The sequence below is a fragment of the Thamnophis sirtalis genome, unplaced genomic scaffold (genome assembly GCF_051295495.1).
Source record: "Thamnophis sirtalis isolate CommonGarterSnake01/CBP01778 unplaced genomic scaffold, rThaSir2_p1.2 scaffold_7, whole genome shotgun sequence".
Taxonomy (NCBI): Eukaryota; Metazoa; Chordata; class Lepidosauria; order Squamata; family Natricidae; genus Thamnophis; species Thamnophis sirtalis.
Genome location: NW_028261387.1, coordinates 50,104,243 through 50,130,825, shown reverse-complemented (window position 1 = coordinate 50,130,825; position 26,583 = coordinate 50,104,243). Strand labels below are relative to the sequence as shown.

At 39.4% G+C, this 26,583-nt stretch overlaps 2 protein-coding genes across 4 annotated transcripts in view; one reads left to right on the top strand and one right to left on the bottom strand.

Annotated features, from left to right (window-relative positions):
* Positions 1-7,830, top strand: part of USP49 (ubiquitin specific peptidase 49) — a 35,289-nt gene extending 27,459 nt beyond the window's left edge. For 2 of the 3 annotated variants that reach the window (XM_087719981.1, XM_087719982.1), the window contains 2 exons: positions 29-234; positions 878-7,830. In XM_087719981.1, coding sequence (XP_087576107.1) covers positions 29-234; positions 878-1,062 — 391 coding nt within the window. In that variant the 3' untranslated portion in view covers positions 1,063-7,830. The remainder of the gene's footprint in view (positions 1-28; positions 235-877) is intronic. The other variant, XM_087719983.1, reaches the window with a different exon arrangement.
* A 30-nt stretch (positions 7,831-7,860) lies between these two features.
* Positions 7,861-11,577, bottom strand: TOMM6 (translocase of outer mitochondrial membrane 6). Its single transcript, XM_014055233.2, has 3 exons — positions 11,363-11,577; positions 10,679-10,778; positions 7,861-8,119 (listed from the first exon to the last, which is right to left on the bottom strand). The coding sequence occupies exons 1-2, from the start codon at positions 11,482-11,484 to the stop codon at positions 10,682-10,684; spliced, it is 219 nt and encodes a 72-aa protein (XP_013910708.1). The 5' UTR covers positions 11,485-11,577; the 3' UTR covers positions 7,861-8,119; positions 10,679-10,681.
* Between the last annotated feature and the right edge of the window lie 15,006 nt (positions 11,578-26,583).

Sequence of the window (26,583 nt, the reverse complement as noted above, 5' to 3'; positions counted from 1 at the left end):
CTTTTGATTAAATGTTTTCAAATTGCAGGTGGTCTGGACGTAATCACCGTGAGAAGATTGGGGTCCATGTCCTCTTTGACCAGGTATTAAACATGGAACCTTACTGCTGCAGGGATACTTTCTCCTCTCTTGACAAAGAGACCTTTGTCTATGACCTCTCGGCTGTGGTGATGCATCACGGGAAAGGGTTTGGCTCAGGACATTACACGGCATATTGCTACAACACAGAGGGAGGTGCGTGAGCCTTATTACAGGGGAAAAAATTAATGCATCTTATAAATTTATCTCTTCCATGAAAACATATTTGTTTTGTGTAGAGTTTATATTGCTCAGCTTTCATTGTGCACTGATAACATTAGAATAAAAAAATATGTTAGGTTTCTGTAGCTTAAACACAATGAGGATAAACTTAATTGCTTACTTTTTAAAAAAAAGAGTTTACTTTCTCTCTTTCTCAGGCTCGCATTTTATTTGCGTGTGTGTGCATGTGAGACAGAATCAGAGCGATTGATGTTTCCACTACTTAAGCTGAAAAACAAACTTTTGAGAAATCTGCTATGAGGAATTTAATTGCTTCATCTCCAATCAGTTAATTGTGTTTCTTTGTAAAATGTTTGCATTACATTTTTCCAACCTTCTGTAGGAAGAATTAGAATTATTTTCTATCTTAAATATCATTCAGAAATATCAGTGAAACAGAAAAACTGAGATCAGGAGAGTTTTTTTAAGGCAAAATCAGAATCTCAAACCTTATCTTGGGCTTATGGAATTGATTGCATTATTCTTTGGATGTCTTTTCCCCAATGACTATTTAAAAAGAATTTGTTGGACCACAATCTTGCCATTAATATTTTATATTTTTCCCCCTCCTTTTTAGGGTTTTGGGTCCACTGCAATGACTCCAAACTGAATGTATGTAGCGTGGAGGAGGTATGCAAAACCCAAGCATACATTCTTTTTTATACACAAAGAACTATACAGGGCAGAGCAAGTATCTCAGAAACACAACTTCAAGCTCAGGTGCTGTCTAAACACAATGTTAGAAGACTGACACTCCCCTGAAAGGAGACATTATTCTCAATCAACTGATTCTTTTTCAAACGCCTTTGGAATTAATTCAGCTAGGCAGGAACAAATACTGTTGCAAGAATTTTGGATCCACCTTCTGGAAAAATTGTCCTCCTACTATGTGCAACTTTGTTCTATAAGATTGTAGCAGAACATCTATTTTTTTTAAAAAGGCAGATGCATTTGTAAACCCTTCCTCCTCCAAACAAAGAGTAACAGCCTCCAATGTGTACGACCATTTATCTTCTTTCAAAGAGGAATAGCTATGTGGTATGAAAAAGTAGGTACATTCAAAACTTCTGTGTACAGCCAGGATACAAAGCCATTAAACTGACCATAAATCTATACATTACTTAAGAAAATATATGAATAGTAGAATTCTATCTCTGTTCTGTTGATGTGGTGAACTGTTGTTGCACCTCTTGGTGAAAATGACTCACCAATTATCATACATTGTTCTTTCCAACCGACATAATTTAGGTAGATAGAATTGTACTATGCAAAAACTCTAAAACTCTTAATGATTTTTCTAAACTGGGAAAATATGCTCATTGGTCCTTGTTTATATCTTTCGGGTAACAAATGTTTGTACCCTGCAATTACTCCAAATTGTTAGAACGAACAAAAGTGGAAATTATATACACATCTGTGTAATTTGTTGTATACTTCAATTTGAACCTGTGCTAGAAATTACAAGTACTGTTTTTCTTCCCCACCTAATCTTAACAAGACAGCTACGTAAACTGAATTTGCAACCTTTTCTTGTGTAATTATAATAGTTAATATGGGATACATTACTTTCAAGACTTTCATCATCTACTGTTTATCTTATGATGATCAGTGCATGAATAGGTTTTGTGAATCCATTCAGGTTCACAGTGAAGCTTAGGTTTTTAGTACTACTGATGCATTGTTCAACAAACACAGATTTTTTAAAATCAACTCTCTCTAAATGCATAAAACATTTGCATATACAAGAAAAAATGATCAGGAATATAGTAGCTATTAGTAACAAGATCATTTCACCCTAATAACCTTCTTTTCATGACCATTTTTCCATTCAGTTTTCCCTTTGTTGTGTTTTTGGGAAGTTCAGAGAGGTTTATTTTGGAGTCTTAGGGCAAAAGAGATTGCAGCTAAATTGTGCATCTATATTCTCTTTTCCTTCAGTTGCTGTTCTTGCTGTTTCAGAGACATAATACACATATAGTTCTGGAAATCTAACAGTAAAAATCTAGCATACGGTATATCTTAAAGGAAAAGCCCCTGACCACGTCACATAGACTTTAAATATCACTAACATCCAATTTATCATGACTACTTTTCACTGTTAACCTTTCATGATTATCACTATTTCAGTTCTTTGTGAAGGGCATATTTGGACAATATAAACCTCACTGCAGCTAAGCAGCTTGCTGCCTTTCAGTTAAGAAATACTGATGTACAGCATACAAATCCCATGTTATTCACTTAAGATACATGAAATGGACTCTTGCTGGTTTGTACAAAGCTTTAAAAAATTCACAGGATCTTTAATAGCTGACTGTATTTGTACTAGCCAACCAATAATATAAATTGCTGTGTATAAGATTCAGCTTTCAGCAGGGTGGGAGAAATCAATGTCTATGGAGATATGTAACAAGGCCAACTCAAATTTGGTAGTGTCAAGCTGGAGGTTTTTAAAAACAAAAATGGACATGGTTCTGGCACATGAAGTGTTTATGTGCTTTAATGTGGTAATTCTGAATCGGTATTTCAGCAAAATCCTGGTGAAATTGAATCAAAATAATTAAAGAAAAACCTACCAACTTGTCTCTTCACATCCTGCTAGGGAACAATATTGGAAGTCCATGGGATTGTTATAAGCAATGTTAGTCTTGACCCTCTGATTCGCTTTCTGATTCTATCAAATTATATAGTCTCCAGTCAGACAGATAGGAACACGCAGAGCCCAGATGTGACTTATAAAACAACATAATTGCAATTCTAGAAAGTTTTCTTTTAGCAGAAGCATTCTTGATAATAAATTCACAATTCAAGTACTGTAATTATTAAGAGACATTTAAGGAATGTAAAATAACTTGAATCAAGGAGCAGAGCTTTTTTTGCTAGGATTGACTTTGGTGAAGTAAAGTACAAAAATCAGCACAATTATTTTTTACAGCATGAAAAGCTTTGTAAGGATTATCTCTAGGAAAGTTAGTTGGGGCTGATGTGCAGGCCTCACTTATTTTGCTTCAATATTATCATTATTTCAGATTATTCCTCTATTCAAGAATCTCAAAACAAAAATGAAAGGTGGCCATTTTTATAAATCAAGATCTTTCAGCCACTGCCATTTGTAATTGCCCATTCTTTTTTCCTCCCATTATTTGTTTTCTTACTGTCTTCCAGATTGAGTGCCATAAAATACCTTGCTCCCCCAACTCCACCACACCCCAATAATTCAAAGCATGACCAAGAATATCTTGCATGTAAGATTCCAGTTGTTTCTACTCTCATAAAGAAAAAAATACTGCCTGGCAGCTAAACTAAAATTCTGAGTGGGTTCTCAGTGGCTCTAATTCATAGATTCTGTGAGAGATTTGAGTTCTTGAGATCTCTTATGTGCCCATTGCCTTCTATCTTGTCCTTGCAGGAAATGGCTGATGCAGAATTTATCATTGTGAGGTATTCAGAACTGTAGATGCCTCAAAGGTTACCCACCTCCAGAAAAAGTAAACGTAGAAAGATTGAGCAAAAGCTGGCACAGCTTCAATTAATACTGTTTTGAGTATTACATCCATATTTGAACAAATAGGAACATCTGACACTTATAGGAGATATATGAGGAAGATAATAGAGAGGTGGGTGTATTAATAGCCATGAATGTTTTACATTTCCCAAGATTTGAAAAGTCATAGTCTCTCATGTGAGTAATAGTGCCATGGGATATAAAAATGTGCAATTAAGAGTTATCTTGAAAGATGGAAGTAACTTAACTTTTGAATTCAGCTTGCTGTTCCCAACACTGTGAGGTTTCTGTAATATTAGCTTTTATTTGGAAGCGATAGTGTATAGCATTTTATGCTGTTTCTTTTATATCTGCTGCAAGCAGTGTTCTTGCTATTCTTTGTACACTGTTTTAAAGTGTCCTGGTTGGCAGAAAATGAAATAATTGATTTCTATCTATTGCCATTATAATCGAAGCCTAACAGAATAATAAATACCATGTCTTCCCTTATTATTTTTTTCTCTAGCCACATTCAACTCCTTTCCTTGCATATATATTAATTGCAGGGCTGACAGGATCAATCAGCCCTGATTTGAAAATATTTATCATAGAGATTCATTCACACAAAACATAGTGTACCAGCAAAGATATGACTAAAAGCATATACGTACCTGTTAAACCATGGCGAGTAGTTAGTCATGTTAAGAGTTACATGGTCCTAAGAATGCTAACTAGGGAGCAAGCCCCTTAACTTGAGTAATTTACTTCTGCATAGACATCTTTGGGAAACAACTTTTTAATTTACCTACAAAAATAAGCTGGCTACATTTAAAACTTAATCAGCTAATTTTGTGCTTATTGCCAAAACTAGTGATGAAAAATAAAGTTGAGTGAAGCAATTCAGGACACAATTTTTTAAAAAGCTATCAAATCAGATATAAATCTGATTTTATTAATTTAATATACCTGTATCTCTAAAATTTGCAGAAGAATAAGCAGCTCCTAATAAAAAATAAATGTATAAGAAGGAAAAGAAAATAATGGCTTTTTCCTGTTAGATAACAATGGAAAATATTACCAATTTTATCAAGCAAATTAATTAGGACAATATCCTAGCATATTTCTTCATTGTACGATAAAGCTGAACTATGGAGACCTTTTTTATTGCTGTTGCTTTTGAATGAGCTGTTTTCATTTACTTCAGGGAAAGTTTCTATACACAGAAATTAAAATGCACAAGTAAATGTGTTGTATGGATTCATAAGGAGATGCTAAGAAAAAAGCTTGTCTCTTTATATATACAATCTCTGATTGTAAAATTCCATATTTTATGAATGTTATATCTAAGGAAAGAAAGTGAACAAGTTAATTTTGAAATAATAATAATCCCCAGCACAAATTGCAGCTGCATCCAACAGTATTGCTGATTATTATATTTATGGATTGAGTGAAAGTTGGGTATAGGATTAATTTTCCCTCCTGATAAAACTTTATGAACAATTTTTTAAAGTTTAAAATGGTGCCTTGTACCTAACTATATTTTGCATGGGACACAAGTTTTTAGTTTCTTCACTCCCAGATCTGAGTCTTTACAATACTTAGGTAGCAGGTTTGGGTTTTTTAAAAACATTTCTTATCTGTATGTGAATGGAAAAATGTTTCCTACCAGCAACTTGATGTATTTTATTGTATATGTCTAAATACTGTATTTCTAATGATGCAAATGGTTTGCTCAAAAGTAGATCATTTTGGGTTTTGTGTTAAATCTTTGTTGGTATTTTTTTATTTTTTTTAGATAGGATTATTCCTCTTTAAGCAAGTAATTCGTAATTAAAACACAAATGGTAAGAATGCCTAGAGCAGCTTATTGACAAAGCAGTTTGAAAAAGGCTCTTAAACTACTGATTGGTGCCTTGCATGATAATGGTTCTCTTTTGCCATGATGTTCTTTCTCTTCTGTTAAAGATGATAATGACTCAACATATCTTCATGCAGATAATACTTCAACAGTATGAATCAGGCATATATGTTTCAGTATGAAAAAGATCAACCATATACTGAATACTATTTCATAAAATAAGACCTAACATCTAGTTTCTAATAACTGAAAATGCATTCTTGAATACAGTACTTTGAATAAGATTATTCATGGTTACTATTGCATAGCTGTAATGTGCCTCTTTTGAGTTGTAGCACTTCTCAATAGGGTCAAGACTGCCGGATTATTTGTAATGCAGAGCATGCAACAATACTGATGCAAGCTGAACTGTGCTCTTCAAATTCACTTTAAATTGGATTGTAAATGGAGATGTTAAATACACTACCAAGTGTTAAAATATTTCATTTGAACAGAAAGGTTTGGATATATGCATGCATTATCAGTTGAATCTAACAATTCACATTTCAATTGCCACTGTTCCTTAGTAAAATAAGAATGGCCTCTTCTACATATTCAGCCCAGCAGTAAGGTGAAAAAATGTTATTACATCTATACATTTAATGTAAAATTATACTATTGTGGATGCTATGTAATACTCATAATACATAGTGTGTTGTAAAATTCCTTGCAAATCCAATACAGCATGATTGGAACTGAACACAAATATAAACTTGTTCCTAGTGCTGCTATAATCCTACACTTAAGGAAAATCAATTTTATTACCTAGGAATCCAGGAAAATAGAAGATGAATAGTGATATAATACCACCACTTAGGAAATCCCAATACATATACTGCAGTTCTGCAGATTAAATCATTAACAATTGGGAGACTTAAAAATTTAACTCCTAGTAAGTGAAGTGGTAGTTGAAGCAGTCTGGGTTTAGAGTTGATGTTATTCCAGCAGCAAATAGTATTCTGCCAGCAAACACTTAATTCTTTTCCCATTCCAATCAGTTCAGAGAATTTATTTCCATAAAATGTTAAGATTTAGTATATTAGCCTTATTAGACTAAAATTAAGGAGTAGGCTTTATTTCTACTTGCTTTTTGAAATTGTATAGAAATTGCTTTTACTTAAAGTATGCTGAATGCTTGGATTAGATCGTGGGTTTTCAGTATAGAAAATTCAATAGGTCTTCTCTGAGAATTGATATATTTTGACACCAAAACAACCCTATGTCACACTGAAAAGTTGATTTTGAAGGCATTTCCTAAATGCAAGGATTCTCTACTTTTTTCTTACTGCTAATATTATTCTAACTGTAAGAGTAGCAAAAGTTAAAAATTTATCTTTTGGAAGAGTTATGAGTAGTAATTTACAGCTTCACTTTTTACTACTCATATAATCTTAATTATCGAAGTGGTCTTATTCTACATTTGTGGTGTATATGATACTGCCTCTCCTACAAGGTTTTGTAGAATGGAAGTAAATAAGAGGACAGACCTGTCAATATTCAGCAGTCTGTCAATCTGTTTTTAAACTTCATCTAACCTGATATGTTTAGGTGGATTTAAAGTGTTTTTATGAAACAGAAAATGACATTTTCTGTTCATTAAGTACAGCTCTGACAGGATTACATTTTTTGTCCTTTTGTACTCTAATTTTATCTATGATGACTACTGATAGATTTATTGGCTTGTGTTTCTTTTGGATTAAGCTATCTTTTATCCATATTTTGAAAAATATTTCTGATGAGAAATCATTCTGCTTTTGCTAACATATTAAAAGATGTTTTGCAAAGGCAGTGGCAATCTTCCAAAAGAGGCAAAACATCTCAACTTAAAAAAATACATCTTTCATAAATAGTGTCCAGTTAACTTGAAAGGCACATAGAGCAATTCAAGGAATCAAAATGCTATGCAACAGAATTCTTTTTCCATGTATAACATACAATCAACTCCAAGCACCACACAACTGTTATATCGGCTGAAAGTTGTCCATAATTAACCCTCACCTAGGCCTTTTTAAAATGTATTTTTTCCATTCAATAGTTAATAGTCCTACTTAAACACAGGACTGGGGCTTGTTACTTCTTTAAAAGTGAAATATGAATCATGTTTTTATGATTTTGTAAATCTCTACTCTTTTTACCTTGTTTTGTAAGCTGAAATTTCCTATTAAAAAAGAAAAAAGTCCAGTTCACTGGCATGTCTTTATTTCACATTTCAGATCAGAATCTAAGTTCAATTCTGCAAAATAATGTACATATGTAAAAAACATTTCTGCAAAACAAACAATAGAATACCGTTATCTATTATTATTAAGTATAAAACCTAATGCTGCCAAAGAATCAATTAAGCATGGTGAAGAATGATGTAAGAGGTAAAATATTGTCTCTGTTTTCCCCAATTCTTCTTGCTATTTTCTCATGTAGAGGGAAGTTCAGATTTGTAAAATCTGTAAAGAATGTAATGATAAAAAAAATTATAGAGGGTTGATGGCACTGCTCAACTGAACAAAAAAGTAATATATAGCCTTTCCACAAATATACATAATCTATAACTTACAACACAACTCTCATTTTCAAATTCTTATTCTGGGAGAATGCAAAATATATCCTAAAAGATTTTATAATTCTATAGCTAATCATAGTTATGGCTACAATTGCTTAGTGATAAGTAATGAAGATTTTAAGAAAGATCATACATTTTCATATTTTCATGAAGGCTACAGAATTAAAATCTCACATTAAACTTCAAATCCAGTTATTGAAAAAGACATCACATATGTTGAATGTTCTTAGCAAAGGTGTAGTTTCAGGGAAAGAAGAACTAATCATTTTAATAGTTAATAGTCTTCCAACTACCACTAAATACTCTTTTATACCAAATACCTCTCTCTAATGTATTTCTTGCAGACAAGTTCAAATAGAATTAGAAAACCTTTGCTAAAATGCCTGCTTAGGTATGTTTACAATATTCTAGTATGTGAACAAATTGTCTAAACAGGTTTAATGGTTATATTTGTACACATTTGTAGATTGGTAGTATTTTTCTTCTGCATTTTCAAATAAGAACAATACATTCAATCACCCCCTTATGTTAAAATGGCTGTGGTATAAGAACTATACCCTTGTAGCAGAGCCTCCATCTCACTGGAGGAGCAGGCGGAAGTTGAACCAAGGTACTATGGCTTGAAAATAGTTTTCCTTGGGAAAGGGAAGAAAACCACCTATGCAAACATTTTCATGGACATAGAGGAGGTGCTTCCTGCTAAAGGGCATTGCCTAACTTTGGTTTTCAAAATTATTCACTTAAAAATACCAACTACCTATTTACTAGGAGGTTGATATTCATATGGCACACAAATCAAATGGTTCTGTAGGACCTAATACCAATTCCTGCCTCTGCAAAGAATTACATTTGATGCTTGTTATTTACCAGTTTTTGCAAGGATATAGCCAGTTGTCAGTTTGCTGCATTTGAGCCATTGAATTCCAGAATGGAAATTCCATGCACTGAATAATAAACATGGGGCATTGAGAATAGAAAGGAAGAAAAGCCTTGGTAGGGGTATGAAGAATATAAGAGCCAAGGTGGCGCAGTGGTTAAATGCAGCACTGCAAGCTACTTCAGCTGACTGCAGTTCTGTAGTTCGGCTGTTCAAATCTCACCGGCTCAGGGTTGACTCAGCCTTCCATCCTTCCAAGGTGGGTAAAATGAGAACCCGGATTGTTGTTGGGGGCCATATGCTGACTCTGTAAACCGCTTAGAGAGGGCTGAAAGCCCTATGAAGCGGTATATAAGTCTAACTGCTATTGCTATTGCTAATAGTTTGGCGCAACTACCAAAAAGAAAGAACTGAATTCAAATTTTGTCCATGCCGTTGGATGCACCAGAAACTAGACTGGGAAAAGTCTAATCTTCCTTACTACCAATACCAAATATATATAAAAAAAGATTGGCGCAAGCTCTTTTGGAAAGCTGCCCGCCAATAATGATGAGGGGCTCAGACTGAGTGGCTGCTTCTCCCCACCAAGAAGAGCTAATTTAGTTGCTGAGACAATCATGTTTCATTAAGAATTTCTGACTTTAGGGAGGCAGAATATTGCTTTGAAATCCCAACTTCCATCTACATCTTAAGGCTATGTAATTTTCCTAAGTTGTTTTGTTTGTAGCAGTACAGAGCATCTGTTCAGGGTTGGCAGGACCCTTCACACAGCTGTTTTTAGAGAACCATGCTATTTTCGGTGAGGGAAGCTAAACTGTTTTTTCCCAAGGCCTGATAAAAGATAGGCTGTGAAAGCTGTGAGTTTTAAGCCCCTTATTCCCATCTCAAGGACAGGAGAAAAATCTATTTGCCCCCAAATTAACTTGACAATATTAGAAAAGGCATAGTTTCTTTAAACTTAAAGATAACTGGACAATTTTTTGCCTGATCTCAATTTTAAGACAAACAATAAAAAAAGGGCTGGGCTGATATTTAAAGTAAACAATACAAAGATCATAAATATAGCACATTTTATACAAAATTAGAGAAGGGGAGGGCTGAAAATAACAAAACATACTTTATGTCATGCCATGACATATATTTGCATGAGATATTGGGACCCAAATATATAATTGTGGTACATGTGTCACTAGATGGATATTGTCATTTTTGCATAATTGTGGTTTGGTTTAAAAAAAAGAACAAGGGTTCTTAGAATTTTTTAATTCTGTCTTTATTATTTTTAAATAACTTAAGGCAGCAAACATATCTAAAATTCCTTCTATTTTTCTACACCTGCTCTGTGAGGTAAGATGGACTTGTCCAAAGTCACCCATCTGGCTTTCATGCCTAAAGTAGAACCAGAACTTAGTCTTCTGGTTTCTAGTCTGATATCATTATCACAGGATCAAGCTGTGTTGCTTTCATAAAACAAGTATAATCAGTTTAATAATTAATTGGGCTTGACGTAAATGATTTGCTTAATAAACATATTAAGAAATTACACACTATGGTATATATACTCACCTGTTATGCAACAGGTTGTGGTGCCATCAAATCAATGTCTGTTAAGTTTCTGGCTACCCAGACACCTACTGCAAAGAGTCCCAGATTAACTATGAGGTTTCTGTAACAAATACAAGTAAGAGTTAATGACAACAGATACTGCTTATACAGAATGCTAATATAGAATTTTCTATCTAGAAACACTGAAAGAGTATTCTTAGGTTACAACACTATCAAATAACATTTTTTTCAGTTGCAGAAATGTTTTCCAGTGCTTTGGGGGGGACTTTTTCTAACGCAAAATATTTTAATACTGCTATAAAGAAAATGCATAGGAAGGTGAAGCATGATGCCTGTTGTTTTGATGCAGCTCACACAAGAGCTTAACTGCCTCAAGGCCTGTCAGATTTAGCGGTAGTTCCATAGTGACTAGATACTTATGGAAACTTTCCAAGGAGGACATAAAGAATAACAGTTCCTGAGCAAACAGTAATCCCTGAAAGTCTTAATTCTTCACGATGGATGGATGGATGGATGGATAGATAGTTATAGTATATGCCTCTCTCTCTTTCTTTCTCTCTCTCTCTCTCTCTGTTAAAATCAGGTAGGGAAAAACGAGTTTATAAAGACGAGAAGGAAGGCACTCCCTCTTTTTTCCAGTAAGGTTTCTGGTCGAGACCCGAAGCTCTTCAATTCCTCTCTCACCTGCGGAAGTCATTGCGGTCTGTGGCAAAGCGATAAGCTCCTCGGATCCAGCCGCGCAGACCTTCAGGGGTAACCGCGCCGGAACTCCCGCCAGCAGGGCCTATTTGACCGCCTGTCACCATAGCTAACGATCCGGACTCTCCTTGGCAGAGACTCGCACGAGTTCTTTGAAGCAGAGGAAATATCGCCGGCAACCCCCCCCAAAAAACGTCACTGCCGGCGCGCGGCCTTTACGTCACTTCCTGTTTTCGGAGCTCTTTAAAAGAGGAGACACCTCGCGCTGGTTTCTTTCCTCTGCTGCGCAGCTGCGAGGAAAAGAAAAGCGCGAGATACGCGGAGGAGACGATTCTCGGTGTTTTAATCCTTGACAACTTTAGGATGTGTGGACTTACAACTCCATGTTGGCTGAGGAATTCTGCGCGTTGAAATACACAAGCTTTAAATTGCCAAGTAGTTGCCCCTACAGTACCTCGTGGAACACCTTTCCCCACTTGATTTGACAGAACACACACACACATACACACACAACAAGCAAACACGTGTGTCTTCTAGGTTTTGGAAGGTCATCAAGATCTGGCTTTTTAACCAGTGTTCTGAGACAGAATATAATGGAACAAAACGAATAGAAATGAGAGTAATTGGAGTTTGCTGCAGGGCATCCTAAAATGATTAAGGCACAGGGTTTTTCTTTTGTTGTTTTTTACTGTGTTATGGTTATGTTTGATAGTACTTGTTTTACCTCTTGCAAACTGCTCAAAGCTGTTATAGGACAAGTGGCCATTCAAGTTGAGATAAATTAGAATTATTCATGTAAAGAAAAGAGCAAGAATAACGCTGTATAACCTAAGACACCAGCTTTTGGACAGTAGTTATGGAATTATGTAAGAATGTGAGGTTTCGGGAAATAAGGCTAGTGATTTGATTAGTACATTCCAGGCCAGGTCAGGTCAAGCTAACATTGGCAGGAAAGCAGCTGTCATGCTCAAATTAATAGTACTATGATCAAGATACAGCAACTATGGGAATAGCATCTTTGCGAAACCAGCTGTTAGGATTGTACAGCCAAAACTTATCTCATAAAATGACCAATGATCATGGGCATTGATGGGGTGGTTTTTTTTAAAAAAAAACTATTTAAATCTTGCATTCATAGGTATCATTGCTCTTCTGTGGCTCTATCTAAAATAGAATAAAATATGGATTAAAAATATAAGAATGAAGACGTGGCATAAAAAGGTTAGAAGCTTGCTTAAAGGGACAGAGAAATGTCATCAGCCTCTAATCACAAGATGTTCCAGCCAACGTCCCTATGTCAAAAGTCCAAACCACAAGGTTCAATTAAAGTTAGCATAAAGGCACGTAGTCAGTACTTATGGCTCAAGACAAAAGGAGAAGTAAGACTCCATCTCCTTATAAGGCTTTTTCCTCAAGGTAACCAATAAGAAATGAGTTAAGTGTTTCCGTGTTTTGCTGATTTTGAGAATGTATAAGAACGTGTGCTTCGATAATGAAGGTTGTTCAGAATTTGCAATGTTAGCCATTGGGCTAACTTTCTGAACCTGGCTGCCAAATAAACTTTTCCTGTATCCTGAGAAGTCTAAAGTCTGTCATTTTCTGCAACAATCCACATGAGAATAGAAGGCCAACTTTTGCAAAAATTCTAATAAAGCTTTTGTATTGTTCAGTATCTCCTGTTGATTCAAACTGAGAAATTTAAATCTCAGACAAATATATTAAATACTTCATAGTCTGAGAATGCTTGTCTGTTCAGCTGTTGCTACAATTCTCATTTGAGAACTGAGTAACAAGTGTATTTGCAGGATTATACCAGCGATTACTACCCCCTGAATCAGTTGGGTTTGGTAACAGTTACCAGTGTATTGATAATATAATTTTCTTTTATGAAGCTATAAACTCTGAAAAGAATTCAGCTTACTTAGTGTTAAATACTGTATGGAAATTAATTTAAATGTCTGGGCCAGAATTTGTAACAGCCTGCTGTGTGAGTGAGCAAAAAGAACAGTAATAAATTGCGGCGTCGCACTTCTGGTGGGCCGCTCATGCTCTTGGCCGAATGAGAAGGAAGACACCGGACAAATGTTTCCTCAGGATGAGGGCCCCGAACGAGGCTCGGGGAACCTCTTTTTTTAGGTACAAACAAAGAAAAGGTGTATACAATTACATCAAAAGGCACATGATTAACTAAGTCCAATAATAATGTTACAGCATGGCAAAAACCTCAGCCCTAGTCGGGGAGAAAAGTGGGGAGAAAGGTGGGGAGAGAGGTGAGGAATATACGCACGGCTCACATTCCTGTGTCCGTTTGAGGTGCTTGCCAATTGATATATTCCAGATGCCAGCGCAGCCCGTGTTGGACACCTTCGCACGTAGGCTGGTACAGTTCTGCACATAAACTAAAAGGAATGTTATACATATTGCTAAAAGGAATGTTGCAACATCTCCTCAGTTTTTATTTTTTTAATGACAAGGAGGAAAACAGACATATCAAAATGCAGAATCGTCCTCATCACCAGTTATGGCAAACACCTTTATAGACAGGCTGTTCTCCAACTGATGCTCGTCCTCAGGTTCCAGAAGGGATTTGTTTTCGTTGATCAAAATATCCTTCCTAGCTGTCTAAAACAGCGTGTCTAATCTCTATCTGTTCCTGATTCAAGGCGACTATGGCTGCAGATGTGAAATTGATGGTTTTTGCAAGGGAACAGGCAATGCCGTGGGCTGTCCTGTGGTTGTGCATTGCTAATGCCGGAACGCCAATTATAGATGTAGCAAGGGAAAGATATTCAGCCTCTTTAAGAAGATGAATCAAACTGTCATATGAGGTCAAGGACTACCGACGACCTCCGTGTCCGTGGACTGAGGTCCTGTTTGGTCGGTAGAACTGCAGTAAGACGGCTCAGACAGCAACGTGTATCTGACAGATTAGCAGGTATATAGTTAAAGGTTTTTTGACCACATATGAAAAACCAACCAGCAGGAAGCAGAACGTGAACCCAATTGTAGGAAATGTTCTCGTAAGTGGAACAGTTGGCGGGAAAGATTCCCTTAGGCATACAAGATTGTGTGAGGGAAGCAGTACAATTTTTAATGTGTGCACATGAAACGTTGTGTCCACTGGCTACAAAGGGTGTGGTAAGAGACATGGCATTGGCTGGGAGCTCCTTTGTGATAGGGCCCCAATTCGGAGAGTCGCCGTAATTAACTTCCTCCCCTTGCTTAAATATGGAAAGCTGGGTGTCATTTAAAATGATGGAAAGAGGCGTGCAAATTGGTATTAAACAATTCCCTAATAACATGTGCATGTCCACAGCTTCGCTTAGGCAAAAATTTGATACGTTTGCCTGTTCTGCCAAACGCATCCACAGGTTGTATGCCATCGGAGTGTGCAGACCATGAGAAGGAGCTAACCTTTTCATCCTATGTCTGAGAGACCCAGTAGGTACATGTAATGTCCTGTATCTTGTAAGAAGCACGATGGGAGGGTGGCCGTGCAATGACCCCCCATGGTTCCCATCCTGCGGGGTGGACAAAAATGCCTTTTGAGGACCACTGTCCCAATCTGGTAGTCATGTCACAATAATACATCCCTAATGTTGAATTGGAGGGTTTTAAAATGACCAAAATGAGCTGACGAGGAGAGTATGTCTTTCTGACAACATAACGGTCGGGTGAAGTGGTAACAATATCTCCGTCTTTCAGCCAATGCGAATATGGCAAAAATGCAATGCCCCATGTGTCTGTACATGTGAGTGTCAATGGTATGGTTTCATGTTGCTCAATTATCCTAGGGCTTTGCAAAATACGCGGGCTGTCCTCTACGGGGGACGCTTCACAGTGTCCTAAAAATATAATCAATACTAGAATTATGCAACACAATAAAAAAATAATATAATGATACGAGAAAGTTCTACAACTTATGGGTTTTATGAACTCCTGCTACAGTGACAGGGGATAACCTGGAGGCTTTCTTCGAAATAAGGGACATCCTTCTGGTGGTGAATACGGTGGAGGGTATCCTACCCTGTTTTCCTGGTCAGGGCAGGAAACACCCTCCGCAATCTCATACAGTGGAGGGTGTCCAGGCCTGTTTTCCTGGTCAGGCCAGGAAGGAACCTCCACAAGCTCTTCCTCATTCGGGGACTGACGGACGATCGGCATCCCTGGATGTGTGTGGTGGTGATTTTGGAAGAAAAGGACTTACGTGTCATCCAAAAACTCAATCAGGAAGTAGGATCGCCGCATATCCTCACCCCCAGGTGATAAGGTCTGTAGGACCTCACCAAGTCAGGTCCGGAAGGCAGCAATAATAAACAGGAGGTCGAGGTGAAGCGACTGGAGCAGCTGCAAAATGACGAGTTGCTGCTGAGGATGGTGGGCTGCCGGTAAGATTTAAGAAATTCAGGGTATAAAGACAAAAGTTAAGCGTGTTTTGCACTGCTGGGAGGCCAGGGGGCGTTTTCCCTCTATTGCCAATATATCTGTCCAGGGCATGTTTTAATGTCTGGTTGGCACGCTCAGCCAACGCCTGACCCTGGAATGGAATGCCAAATTTATGTACAATGCCCCATTGGTTACAAAAAGTGGCAAATGCTGTACTAGTGTATGCGGGGCCATTGTCTGTTTTTAATTCTTTTGGGCGTCCCAGCGATGCTCCGAATACAATGATTAATAATGTGTTTGGTGGCTTCGCCCCTTTGGGGGGATGCCTTAATGTAGCCCGAATACGTATCAATGGAAACATGTAAATATTTCCAAGGGGCAAATGGAGGATATTGGGTAACATCCATTTGCCAAATTTGGCAAACTCTGTCCCCCTAGGGTTTACCCCCATAGAGAGAGAGTTTGCCTGCTGGCTACAAGTAGGGCACTGCTGAACAATGGCAGAGGCCTCATTTGCAGTAATGCCAAATTGTTTCATGAGCGCTTTCTTGTTTTCATGAAAATAGGAATGACTCTCCCATGGGGTGGGAGCTGTCAAAATCAAAAGGGAAGAAGAGTTGGTAGCAGCCGCTGCTGCGGCGTCAGCTACGTCATTGCCTTCCTGGAGAATCTCAGGAAAAGGTTGATGACTTCGAAGATGAGAAACATGAAAAAAATGGGTGCGGGCAGAAATTAACTTTTGCAAAAATAAAAAGAGTGAGAGTAATTGTGGTTCCAATGAGGGAGAAAGATAGGCCTCATAGATTGATTTCACAGTCTGAGTTACATAGAGGCTATCCAAAATCAAGTTGAAGGGTTTATTTGGAAAGGTAGAAAAAGCCAAAATGGAAGCAGCAAGCTCTGCACACTGAGCGGAAGTCTGCGGGCGGGCAGGGGGGTAATTTTGGTATACCACCGGCCATTCTGCTGCCAGGCACAGGCTCCATACGTTTTGCTTCCGTCGGCAAAAATAGTCATGGCCTGAGGAAGCGGGGTAGGAGAATATGGAGTGTGCCATTGCAGGGGAACAGTTTTCAAAAGAGCCAACCTAGGGTCGGGAAGTGCATGGCAAGAAATCTCACCTGGCCAGTCGGCGATTGCGAATTGAAGGTTTCCCGAGCTAGCAAGTAAAGTCTCCCAAGTCGATAAAGAACAAGGGACAAAAATCGTGGAAGGTTCAATTCTGGCCAACAACTTTGTTCTGACACGGGCTTTTGTAATTAGGGCTGCAAAAAGAGCAGGTTTCTGAGAAATAGTGGATCTTGGGGTGTGAGACAAGTGAACCCATTCAATAATTAATAATTTTGAAGTTTTTTTGCACCACGGCCCCCGTTGGGAGCCCAAGAGTGTTACATATAATGAAAGCTAAGGGGGTGTTGTCCTGAAGACGATCCACCCAAATTTGGGCGAGGGCCTCATTTACTTCTTTTAACACTTGCTGATGTGTTTCATCTAATTTAATAATATCTGCAGGGTTTTTGCCCATTGTTAATGCAGAAAACAACGGAGCCAGTTGTGGGGTTGTGAGCCCCATATATGGGCATGCCCAGTTAATGGAGCCCAAATATTGCTGTAACTGTACTAATGTGGGAGTGAGTGGCAAGTCCAATTTTGGCAGTGCAGGCGCAGCATGAGAAGCCAAAAGCTTATGACCCAGGTATGAAAAAGGTTGTACTGTTTGAACCTTCTCTGGAGCTATATGCAGGCCATTTTTATGGAGAAGGTTAGTCAGAAAAGGTAATGTTGCTAAAGCCGTACCTGGGGGTCCACACGCTGCAACCAAGATATCATCCATATAGTGATAGGCTAAAAAGTGAGGGTGTGCCGTCCGATACGGCTGCAAGGTTTTATCTACAAAATATTGACACATGGTGGGACTATTGAGCATTCCCTGAGGCAGGACCGTCCATTGATAGCGAGAAGCAGGTTTGGAATTATTAAATTCCGGGACGGTAAATGCAAACAATTGGCGATCATTCTCATCGAGTGGTATAGAAAAAAAGGCATCTTTTAAGTCAATAACCATGAGATCCCACTCTTGGGGAATGAAGTTTGGATTGGGGAGGCGCACTGCAGCGCCCCCATGGGTTGGAGAATTCTATTGACGGCCCGCAAATCATGCAAGAAACGCCATTTTCCAGATTTCTTTTTTGTAACAAACACTGGGGTGTGTCACGTGGGAGACCGGAGTGTTATACGGGCTCAGGGACGGCTCAATGGGTCCTTTTTGTAATTGTTCCTGCACTAGTTCTGTTAAAGCCTTAAACTTCTCCTGGGTCAATGGCCACTGATCGACCCAGACAGGGGTTTCAGTTTTCAAAGTTAATTGCAAAGGATCAGAAAGCAAGACAGAAGAAGACATGACAAACGAAGTGGAAAGCAGTTACTGCAAGGTTAATTTGGCATTAAATTGGTGCATGAGATCACGGCCCCACAAATTAATATGGAGGGGCAAAATGACAGGTTTGATGTGAGCTACTACAGAAGAATCAAAAGAAGCAACTGGTAGCCAATGCTTACTGATTTTTACCGTTTGGACTTGGACTTACTTGGACTTAATCTTCATAAATGTCAACATCCACAAGGCAGTGACCGTTGCATTGTGAAGGCCAGGGGCAGGACGTCACGTTACATTATCCGTGTATATATTGCATAAATATAACATACATACATACATACATACATACATACATACATACATAGTCAGTGATTTTCCCTTGATGATAGCATGATATATATGCTGTTTTTGAAAGGATACACATTTTTCCCATTAAAGGGCTTTAGGCTATGTGGTTATAATAGTCCCATGATGGTGAACCTATGGCACGTGTGCCAGAGGTGGCATACAGAGCCCTCTCTGTGGGCACGTGTCCCATCGCCAGGTGCTCTTCTGGTTTCTGGTGTGCCAGCTGGTCTTCGTGGGTGCCAGAGCACCAGAAAATGGCATGAAAAATGGCCAAACAGGCCAGTTTTTGGACCTCTTTGGTCCATTGGTGCCAGAAACTGGTTTTTCAGGCCAGTTTCCAGCACTCCAGCACCTGCTGACACACCAGAAACCAGAAGACCAGCTGGCGATGGCACACATGCCCACAGAGAGATATCTGCTTGCCACCTCTTGTCATCATGGGACTATTATAACCACATCAAAAACAGCCTGAAAAAAGCCAGAAAAATGGTCTGAAAAACAGTAAAAAAAACAGGCATGTGCATGCCGGCCAGCTGGTCTTCAGGTTTCCAGTGCTCTGGCGTGCACAAAGACCAGCTAGGTGGCGTGCATGCACATGCTGGAAACCCGAAGACCAGCTGGCTGGTGTGCACATGTGCACCGGCCAGCTGGTCTTTGGTTTCTGGTGCTCCGACACATGCACACACATGCACACATGTTCCAATTTGGCACAGTGCCGAAAAGGTTTGCCATCACTGTAATAGTCTGTTGGTTGTCTCTGTGAATAGATATTAGGGCTTCTGAACCAATTTCTTTTGTTATGTCTTTTTTAGGAGTATAGAGGATAGCAGTGTTAACTAAAGTTCAGTGAAGTACCAGATGTTTCCTTTTTCTACAAGGGATTGCAAAACTGACAGGAAGCAGGCTAGCTCATTTAAATCTTAATTCAGAGGTAGAATTTGCAGCTGAGTTTGTGATGGTAACTAAAAAAAAAACTTCAGCTGCAGGGTCTCCTTCTGAATCTATTTTTAATTGAATTGCCCACATTTTGTTGTAGCTATGACCAGAATCACATCAAACATAGAGAAATCGGGGGGGGGGGGGAGTTTTTATAAGAATAAGGACATGCACTTTTCAAAGAAAAACAGAGTTCAGTTTCTAATTGTAAGAAATTAGTGACCCGTCACATCTTACAAACCTCAGAATGGAAATTGAGAGTCTTTGTCAATTGCTTCTTATGTCTTGAGTTCTTGGAGCTAAATTGTTTTCCTACAGACATTTCATTACTACTTTAGGTATCATAATCAGTGCAGCGGAGAGGGGGGTTTGCTGGCTGTTTATAGTAGTACTTGTACTTGTTCTTGACGCCTCTTCACCCATCGTGGGTATAGGCGACTTCCATGGAAATTTGACGCCACTGTTTTCGGTATGGCGATCCATGGAAGCTGTTTCGGCTGGATATACCCAAGGGGACGCCAGTCCCAAGGGTCGACAGAGCCCGATTGGTGGGAACGGGGGGCACCATGTGAAGGCCGGGTTGTCGTTTGATAGTTGAGAGGCTTTGCAATAAGCGTTGCAATGTATATTTTGCGCATCAACTATCCTTGCCCCCCTGTTTATAGTAGATTGTGTTATCACTCTTGGTGAGGGTATAACTTCCATCTTGATGGTTCCTTGATAGGATACTGTTTGTTTTGATTGTTTATTTAGTGTTGTGCCCTGCTTATCTGGGTATAGACTACTAGAAGGGAAAACAAGAAAACAGGATCCCAGAGTTGAACTCTGAATTACAAATAGTCTCTTCTATCAAAATCTATATATATAAAAGCGAAAACCACTCATACTGGATCATGAAATTTCCAGAACTGTAAAGCCTACAAACTTGAAATGTGGCATATATGTTCCTCTTGGCTTCTAGAAAGGATTTTTTGAAATGACCATCAGATCATTAGTATTTATTATATTATTATTAACATGCTCTGATGCTAAGGTGTTCTACTCCCGCCAACCCACCTGAAAAGATCTCAGTTCAAACTATCATCTGGCCTGCTGGCTGGGAATTTGGAGATGAGCCTGAGGCAGAGAAGAAGATAAGGTAGGAGAGGTTTCTGTGGGGCAAGCCAGTGGGAGAGAAGGGGATATGATAGGGGAGGATTCTGTAGGGCAAGACTGAGGGAGGGAAAGCGGGATAGGATTAGAGAGGTTTCTGTGGGGCAAGCCAGAGGTGGATTCCTACTGGTTTGGCCCAGCTGGGTCGAGTAGGTAGCAACTTGGCCGTGCATGCGCCCGAACTGGTTCTATCGGCCGTGCCTATGGTGCTGCCACCTTTTTTTTTTGCACTTTTTAAATTTCTGTGCATGCATGCATGCGCGCGCACAGTGCGTCCCTGAGCGAACTGGCAGTAAAAGAATCCGAAACCCACCCCTGGGGCAAACGTGAGGGAGAGAAGGGGATAGGATAGGAGAGGCTTCTGTGGGGCAAACCTGAAGGAGAGAAGGGGAGAGGAGAGGTTGTTCATAACTACTCATTAATTTTCAAGCTGTAAGTGTCAATTTATCAAGCCCGATCAGTTTCCTAGTGGAGTATGGGTATTCAGCTAGTACTTTATAAAAATCATATGTTGAGGACCGCAGTGGGTTATGGCTGGCTTTACTATTGGCTCACTCGTGCGCGTGCACGCTTGATGTGCACTGTGCACACATGTACAGTTCAATTGAAATTGTTTTGTGCATGCACAGAATTAAAAAACAAAATGATGGTGGTGACGTCGGCGACCAGGGAACCAGTTCCGGGGTAGTGGTGGTGGCGGTGGGTTGTTGCCGGTTATATTATACACTTTACCTCTTCCAACTACTAAATTCAATATTGTAATACTTCTATTTGCTTAATATCATAATATTCAGTTCTGCTGGCAAGCTTTTATGTTTATCTGACCTAAATTGCTTAGTCTGAGGACCACACAAGATGGACTTTGTAGCATTATTATATTTGCTAACAAACACAGTTGTTTTGTATTTTAATCTGGCTTATTTCTCTCTCTTTTAAATAATGTTTTCAAACTATTGCAGACTGGATTGATTGATAGCTTCTGACATTCCTAAACTGAAAAGGTAAGATAGGATGGGATTCGTGGACAATATCTCCTGATAAGAGAAAGTTTGTTAGCGCTAATTGTTATCTGGCCTGCCCCTTCGTGAACTCCAAACAAACCTTTTTTTATTAACATATTAAAATGTACGTGACCCGTCAAAACCGCGGTCCACTAAATTAAAGCGCGTACCTGACGTCATCAGCAGCGCGACAAATACGACCGCGGGAAAAAAAGGGCGCTTTAAAAAGCGCTTTTACAGCAAGCCGATTCACATAAAGGTAAAGGTTAGGTTCAGGGTTAGGGTAACGGTTAGGGTTAGGTTTAGGGTTACGTTAAGCGTTAGGGTTTGGTTTAGGGTTGGCGTTAGGTTTAGCGTTAGGTATAGGGTTAGGTTAAGGGTTAGGCTTAGGCTTAGGTTTAGGTTTGGGGGGGTTAGGGTAAGGTTTTCGTTTTATTTTTAAGTTTCCCGCTCACAGCGTGCTGTTTTCGTCGCGGTGTGATCACATCACGTAGGCGCTTTCATCGAGCGCGCTTTAGTCTACCGCGGTTTTGTGGTGGAACCAAAATGTATACCCCTTCTGTCATCAGATTTCATTTTAATGAACCCGTGTGGTATTATGTTGGAAATATGTAACATGTATGACCACATGTAACTGATTTCCTATGCAAAGGGGAAGTTACTTTTGTCCTCTCCAATCACCTTTTCTCTTGCATTTTTCTTTGGTGCCTTGACTGTAACAAGGAATATAAAATGGGTTTTGAATGAGAATAATCCCTTTTATCAGAATGTTCTGAATAAATTGTAATTAAAGGTCTCCATGTATTGGTCTGTATTATTGGAAAATATGCATGCTGAGGCAGGAGCCTAAAGAGCCATATTTGGCCTTCAGTCTTAGCATAGATAATATGAAATAATTTATGGCCTAGCCCTGACTGAAGCTACTTAGCATAAATCATATGCTAATGTCCGTGGTGGGATAATTTTACAGCCGGTTCACCCAGGGTCACGTCAGCCCTCCCTTGCCCGTTTCTCCATTGCACTGCTGTGCCCCGGAGCTACCCCACCCACCACCGTCCAGGTACTCTCGCTTCCCCCAAGAAAGGTGGTCAAAGAGAGAGGATTCCATCATGTGCTGAATGCTGTAATTAAACCATGGCTTCTTAAGATGCCATCTCTGTCACTGGATAAAGCGAGGAGAGTAACTCAAGGCAGTGAGCAAACCTGTGGAGGATGGCAGGGCAACCCAGATGCCCTTGCTTCCCCCAAGCATTTCTTTGCCTACCTGATTTCCAGCTCTGTTGCATTTCTCCGTTGCGTTTCTTGCCGTTGTATGCAGGGAAACAAAATTTTGTGGCACATAAAAAAAGTTTAATCAATCAATTCCAACTTTGCGAGATTTTTTTTTCACGAGAAGTGAAAAATTGGTTCAAATTCGTTGATTGGACTTTTGTTTTTTCAGTCACACAAAAATTTGTTTCCCTGCACACTTGAGAAATGCGACAGAGAAATGTGACAGAGCTGGAAATCAGGTAGGCAAAGAAATGCTTGGGGGAAGCAAGGGCATCTTGGCAGAAGTGGGTCGGGCAAGCTCTTCTGCGCACAAAAACCTCATCCTTGATGCCAAAAGGCAGATAAAGAGCTGCCAGGAAGAAGCCAGTTGGCCCTCGAGTCAGGAATAGCCTTCTTCCCCTACTCCACCCCTCCCCACTTGCCACTCCCAAATTGCATCGATAAAGGGGGCAGGTGGCTAACTGAGGGGCAGGAAGCCCTGCCATGTCCAGCGAGGGGATAGAAGAGACAGTAAGAGGAGCCCTGTCTCACTCCACGCACCCCAATGAAAGGCAGCAGCAGCCCAGCCGCTTCTCTTCCCCACCCTCTCCAGCACTGGAAGTCAACTGTTAACTGAACGCCCAGTTGCCCAGTCATCCATCCCTCCTCCCTCTCTCTCTCTCTCTCTCTCCCTCCCTCCCTCCCTCTCTCTCCCCTCACTGCTGCCACAGTCCACCACGCAGGTACTACATAATGCAGAAAAACAAGAGGGGCTAAATGCTTGTGATAGCATGGGTTTAATTAATCTTAAACATTTATATATGGTAATAAATTATAGGCAGACTGTTAGCATGTGACTGACCTGGGCCTATCAACAACTTTGGAGTCGAGATTTTACTCCTCACAAGAATCTTCCTATTCTGAGCTTCTGACTTTCCTTAGTTTCTAGAAACTAGCTCGCATTCTTGTTGGGTTGTCAGGCCTGCATGATAATGTACATTGTACATGGGTGGTGTAAAGTACTATTAATGCAAAAGTCTGACCTTTCCCAGCTGTTGGTAAACCCTTTTCACTGTGAGGTCAGGCATTTCTAGTTCACCTTTCTCTTAAGGCTTTTGACACCGTATGTAAATTATCTATCATTCAGCCTTATTTGGAATACAAAGAAACTTATTTGTTCATGAAAGACACCTGTTATGTGCCCTAGCTACTTTCCTTTGCAATCAGTGGCAAGCTCGTCTGACCAATGACCAGCTAAGATACAGTGAAGGCCTTTTGTTTTATTTATTGCAATAAGCAGGGAGAGAAGCCATCAAGTCTTGATTCTCTCCAAAGTTCCAACTCAAAGGATTCTTTTTTATACAGCCCTGTCCCACCTTTCACATTCCTCCTTATATCCCATTGGCTGAGGTACTGTAAGATTACACTCCCTTCGCCCGCCTTCTGCATATTTCCTGCTTCCCTCCCTAAACATACTAAATCCACTCTCAAGTAATGAAAAAGCATACTTTTATAATCATCCTACACCCATCATCTTATGCCACATCATTCCTTTCCAGGTCCAGTTTGGTCACATGCTTTCCGACCTCTATAAACTACTATCATACCTAAATGTTTAAAAGTAGTGTGGGAAGCCCTCCCTCCCAGAAGAATGAAGTATTAAAAAAGGCAGAATATTATATTTCTTTAAAGGAGAAATAAAGAAATATGTTTTTAGAAGCAGGAAGCAGCTCCCAGGTCTTTCTTAATAGCCCATAGCAGATGCCAGCACTTAAGATCTATAAAGAGTTTATTGAAAGAAGAAGCCAACTATCTAGATGGCTCATAAGAAAAGCAAATACTGCAAGAAGAAATCCATTCAAGACAGAATATTTCAAAACTCCTTGAAGCGAAGTTCCACAGCTAACATAAGCAGAATGGTAGGATTAAAGAGCAGCCTCTCATCCAAGATTCAACACAGGACAACATCCATTAGCCATAATAGGAATTGCCCAAAACCCTTTCAGAACACAACCCCCTTCATTGCACCACCCCCAGAGCAGTCCAAACTTCAAAGTCACAGAAACCTGAGAGCTTAGATATAAAATAAACCAGAGGTTGACCAGATTAACTCAAACACCTAGGATTTGCATTTCCTCTTTTGCCTATAGAGCCAGCTATGACCCCTACATGACCCCCACAGGAATCTGACAACAGCCAATATAATTAAGATGACCAGATGTCCTGCTTTTGGCGGGACAGTCCCTCTTTTGAACAATTTGTCCCACGTCCCGGGTTTTTTTAAAGTCCCAATTTTTTTTTGTTATGAAAAAGCCTCCAGCCGCCTTGAGGCTCTCCTAGCAACTGGGAGCGTATATTCTTCGAGCCAAACGCATTCCCGCCCGTGCATCCTTGGGAGCTGTTGCCAATGGCTGAGGGAGGAGAAGACTTTACTCCATGTGGAGACCGCGGGCTTCCCTCATGGATTTTTTCTTCTTCTGTTGCTTTGAGCAGTCCCTCCCTCCCCCCTGCTCTCTGAGGTGGCGGGCTGCCTCCGAGGCTGTCCAACTTCAGCCCCCTCCCCCCCCCGGACTGCTGCTTCGACTCGGCTGCTCGGGGCTTCTAAATTGGCATTGCATGTTGTTTGGGGAGGGGATTACTGTGCCATAGAAACACAGCATATGTCTCACATGGCTGATACCCTGATCTCTATACAGAAGGTAATTTTAAAAACTTCGGAGTGAATCCAGAAAGAGGGAGAGAGAGGCTGAAGGAGTGTGTGCACAGGAGGGGGGATTTTATAAACGTCCCAGTGAATCCAGAGGAGGGGAGAGAGAGAGAGAGAGAGAGAGAGAGGCTGAAGGAGTGTGTGTACAGGAGAGGCAATGTTCCCTCTAATTTTTTTTCAGTGTGAGCGGAAAAGTATAGTGTTTGAGTGGCACAGTTTCATGCCTGAGCACCTAAGAGAGCCACAATTTGAACTGCTGCCACGTCTGCTGGACATTTGCGCAACCTTCCAAGCATCAAGCGCCGATTGCAAGCGAGGTTTCAGCCTGATGAATGCCAGGCATGAAAATGGGCCGCTCAAACACTATACTTTTCCGCTCACACTGGGGGAAAAAAGCCTCTCTGCTCAGGTTTTACATTGTTAGACTGGCTAGAGAGAGACATGGCACCACCAGCCTGGTCCTGGCATTTTGCAAGCAACCTGCCCTCTCACATTCTTTGCAATGCAACCTATCACATTTGAATTAGATTTTGCCAATTATACTATTAAAAGATAATCCTATTATTCTAAAATATGACTAACTCAATATTAAAAACTGTAAATATTTAATGCTGATAAATAATAGCAGTAATTGTTATTTAATATGATTAAAATCAGTATTGATATATCAATATAATATCTAAAAAATTTGACAATAAACACTAAAATAACAATACAAATATATAATGTGGAATATAAATGTAATAAATATAATATATAAATGCAACATAAATGTAATAAAATAATTTATCATGAAACTCTCCCCCTTTAAAGTAGTAAGATCAATTAAATAGTCTAGCAAGTTTGGACAATATGCTATATGTTATGTTACTTAAGAATATATATACCTCAGAATCAGATACAACATCCACATCATTTCCAACTGAGTCAATAAAATCCTATGCCATGCCAAAACTATTTTAAATAAAGATATGAAATTAATCAAGTATTGCATTTATTTTTCAAAATGAATGTACAATTTTTTTATTATTTAAGTTTTGTACCCTAT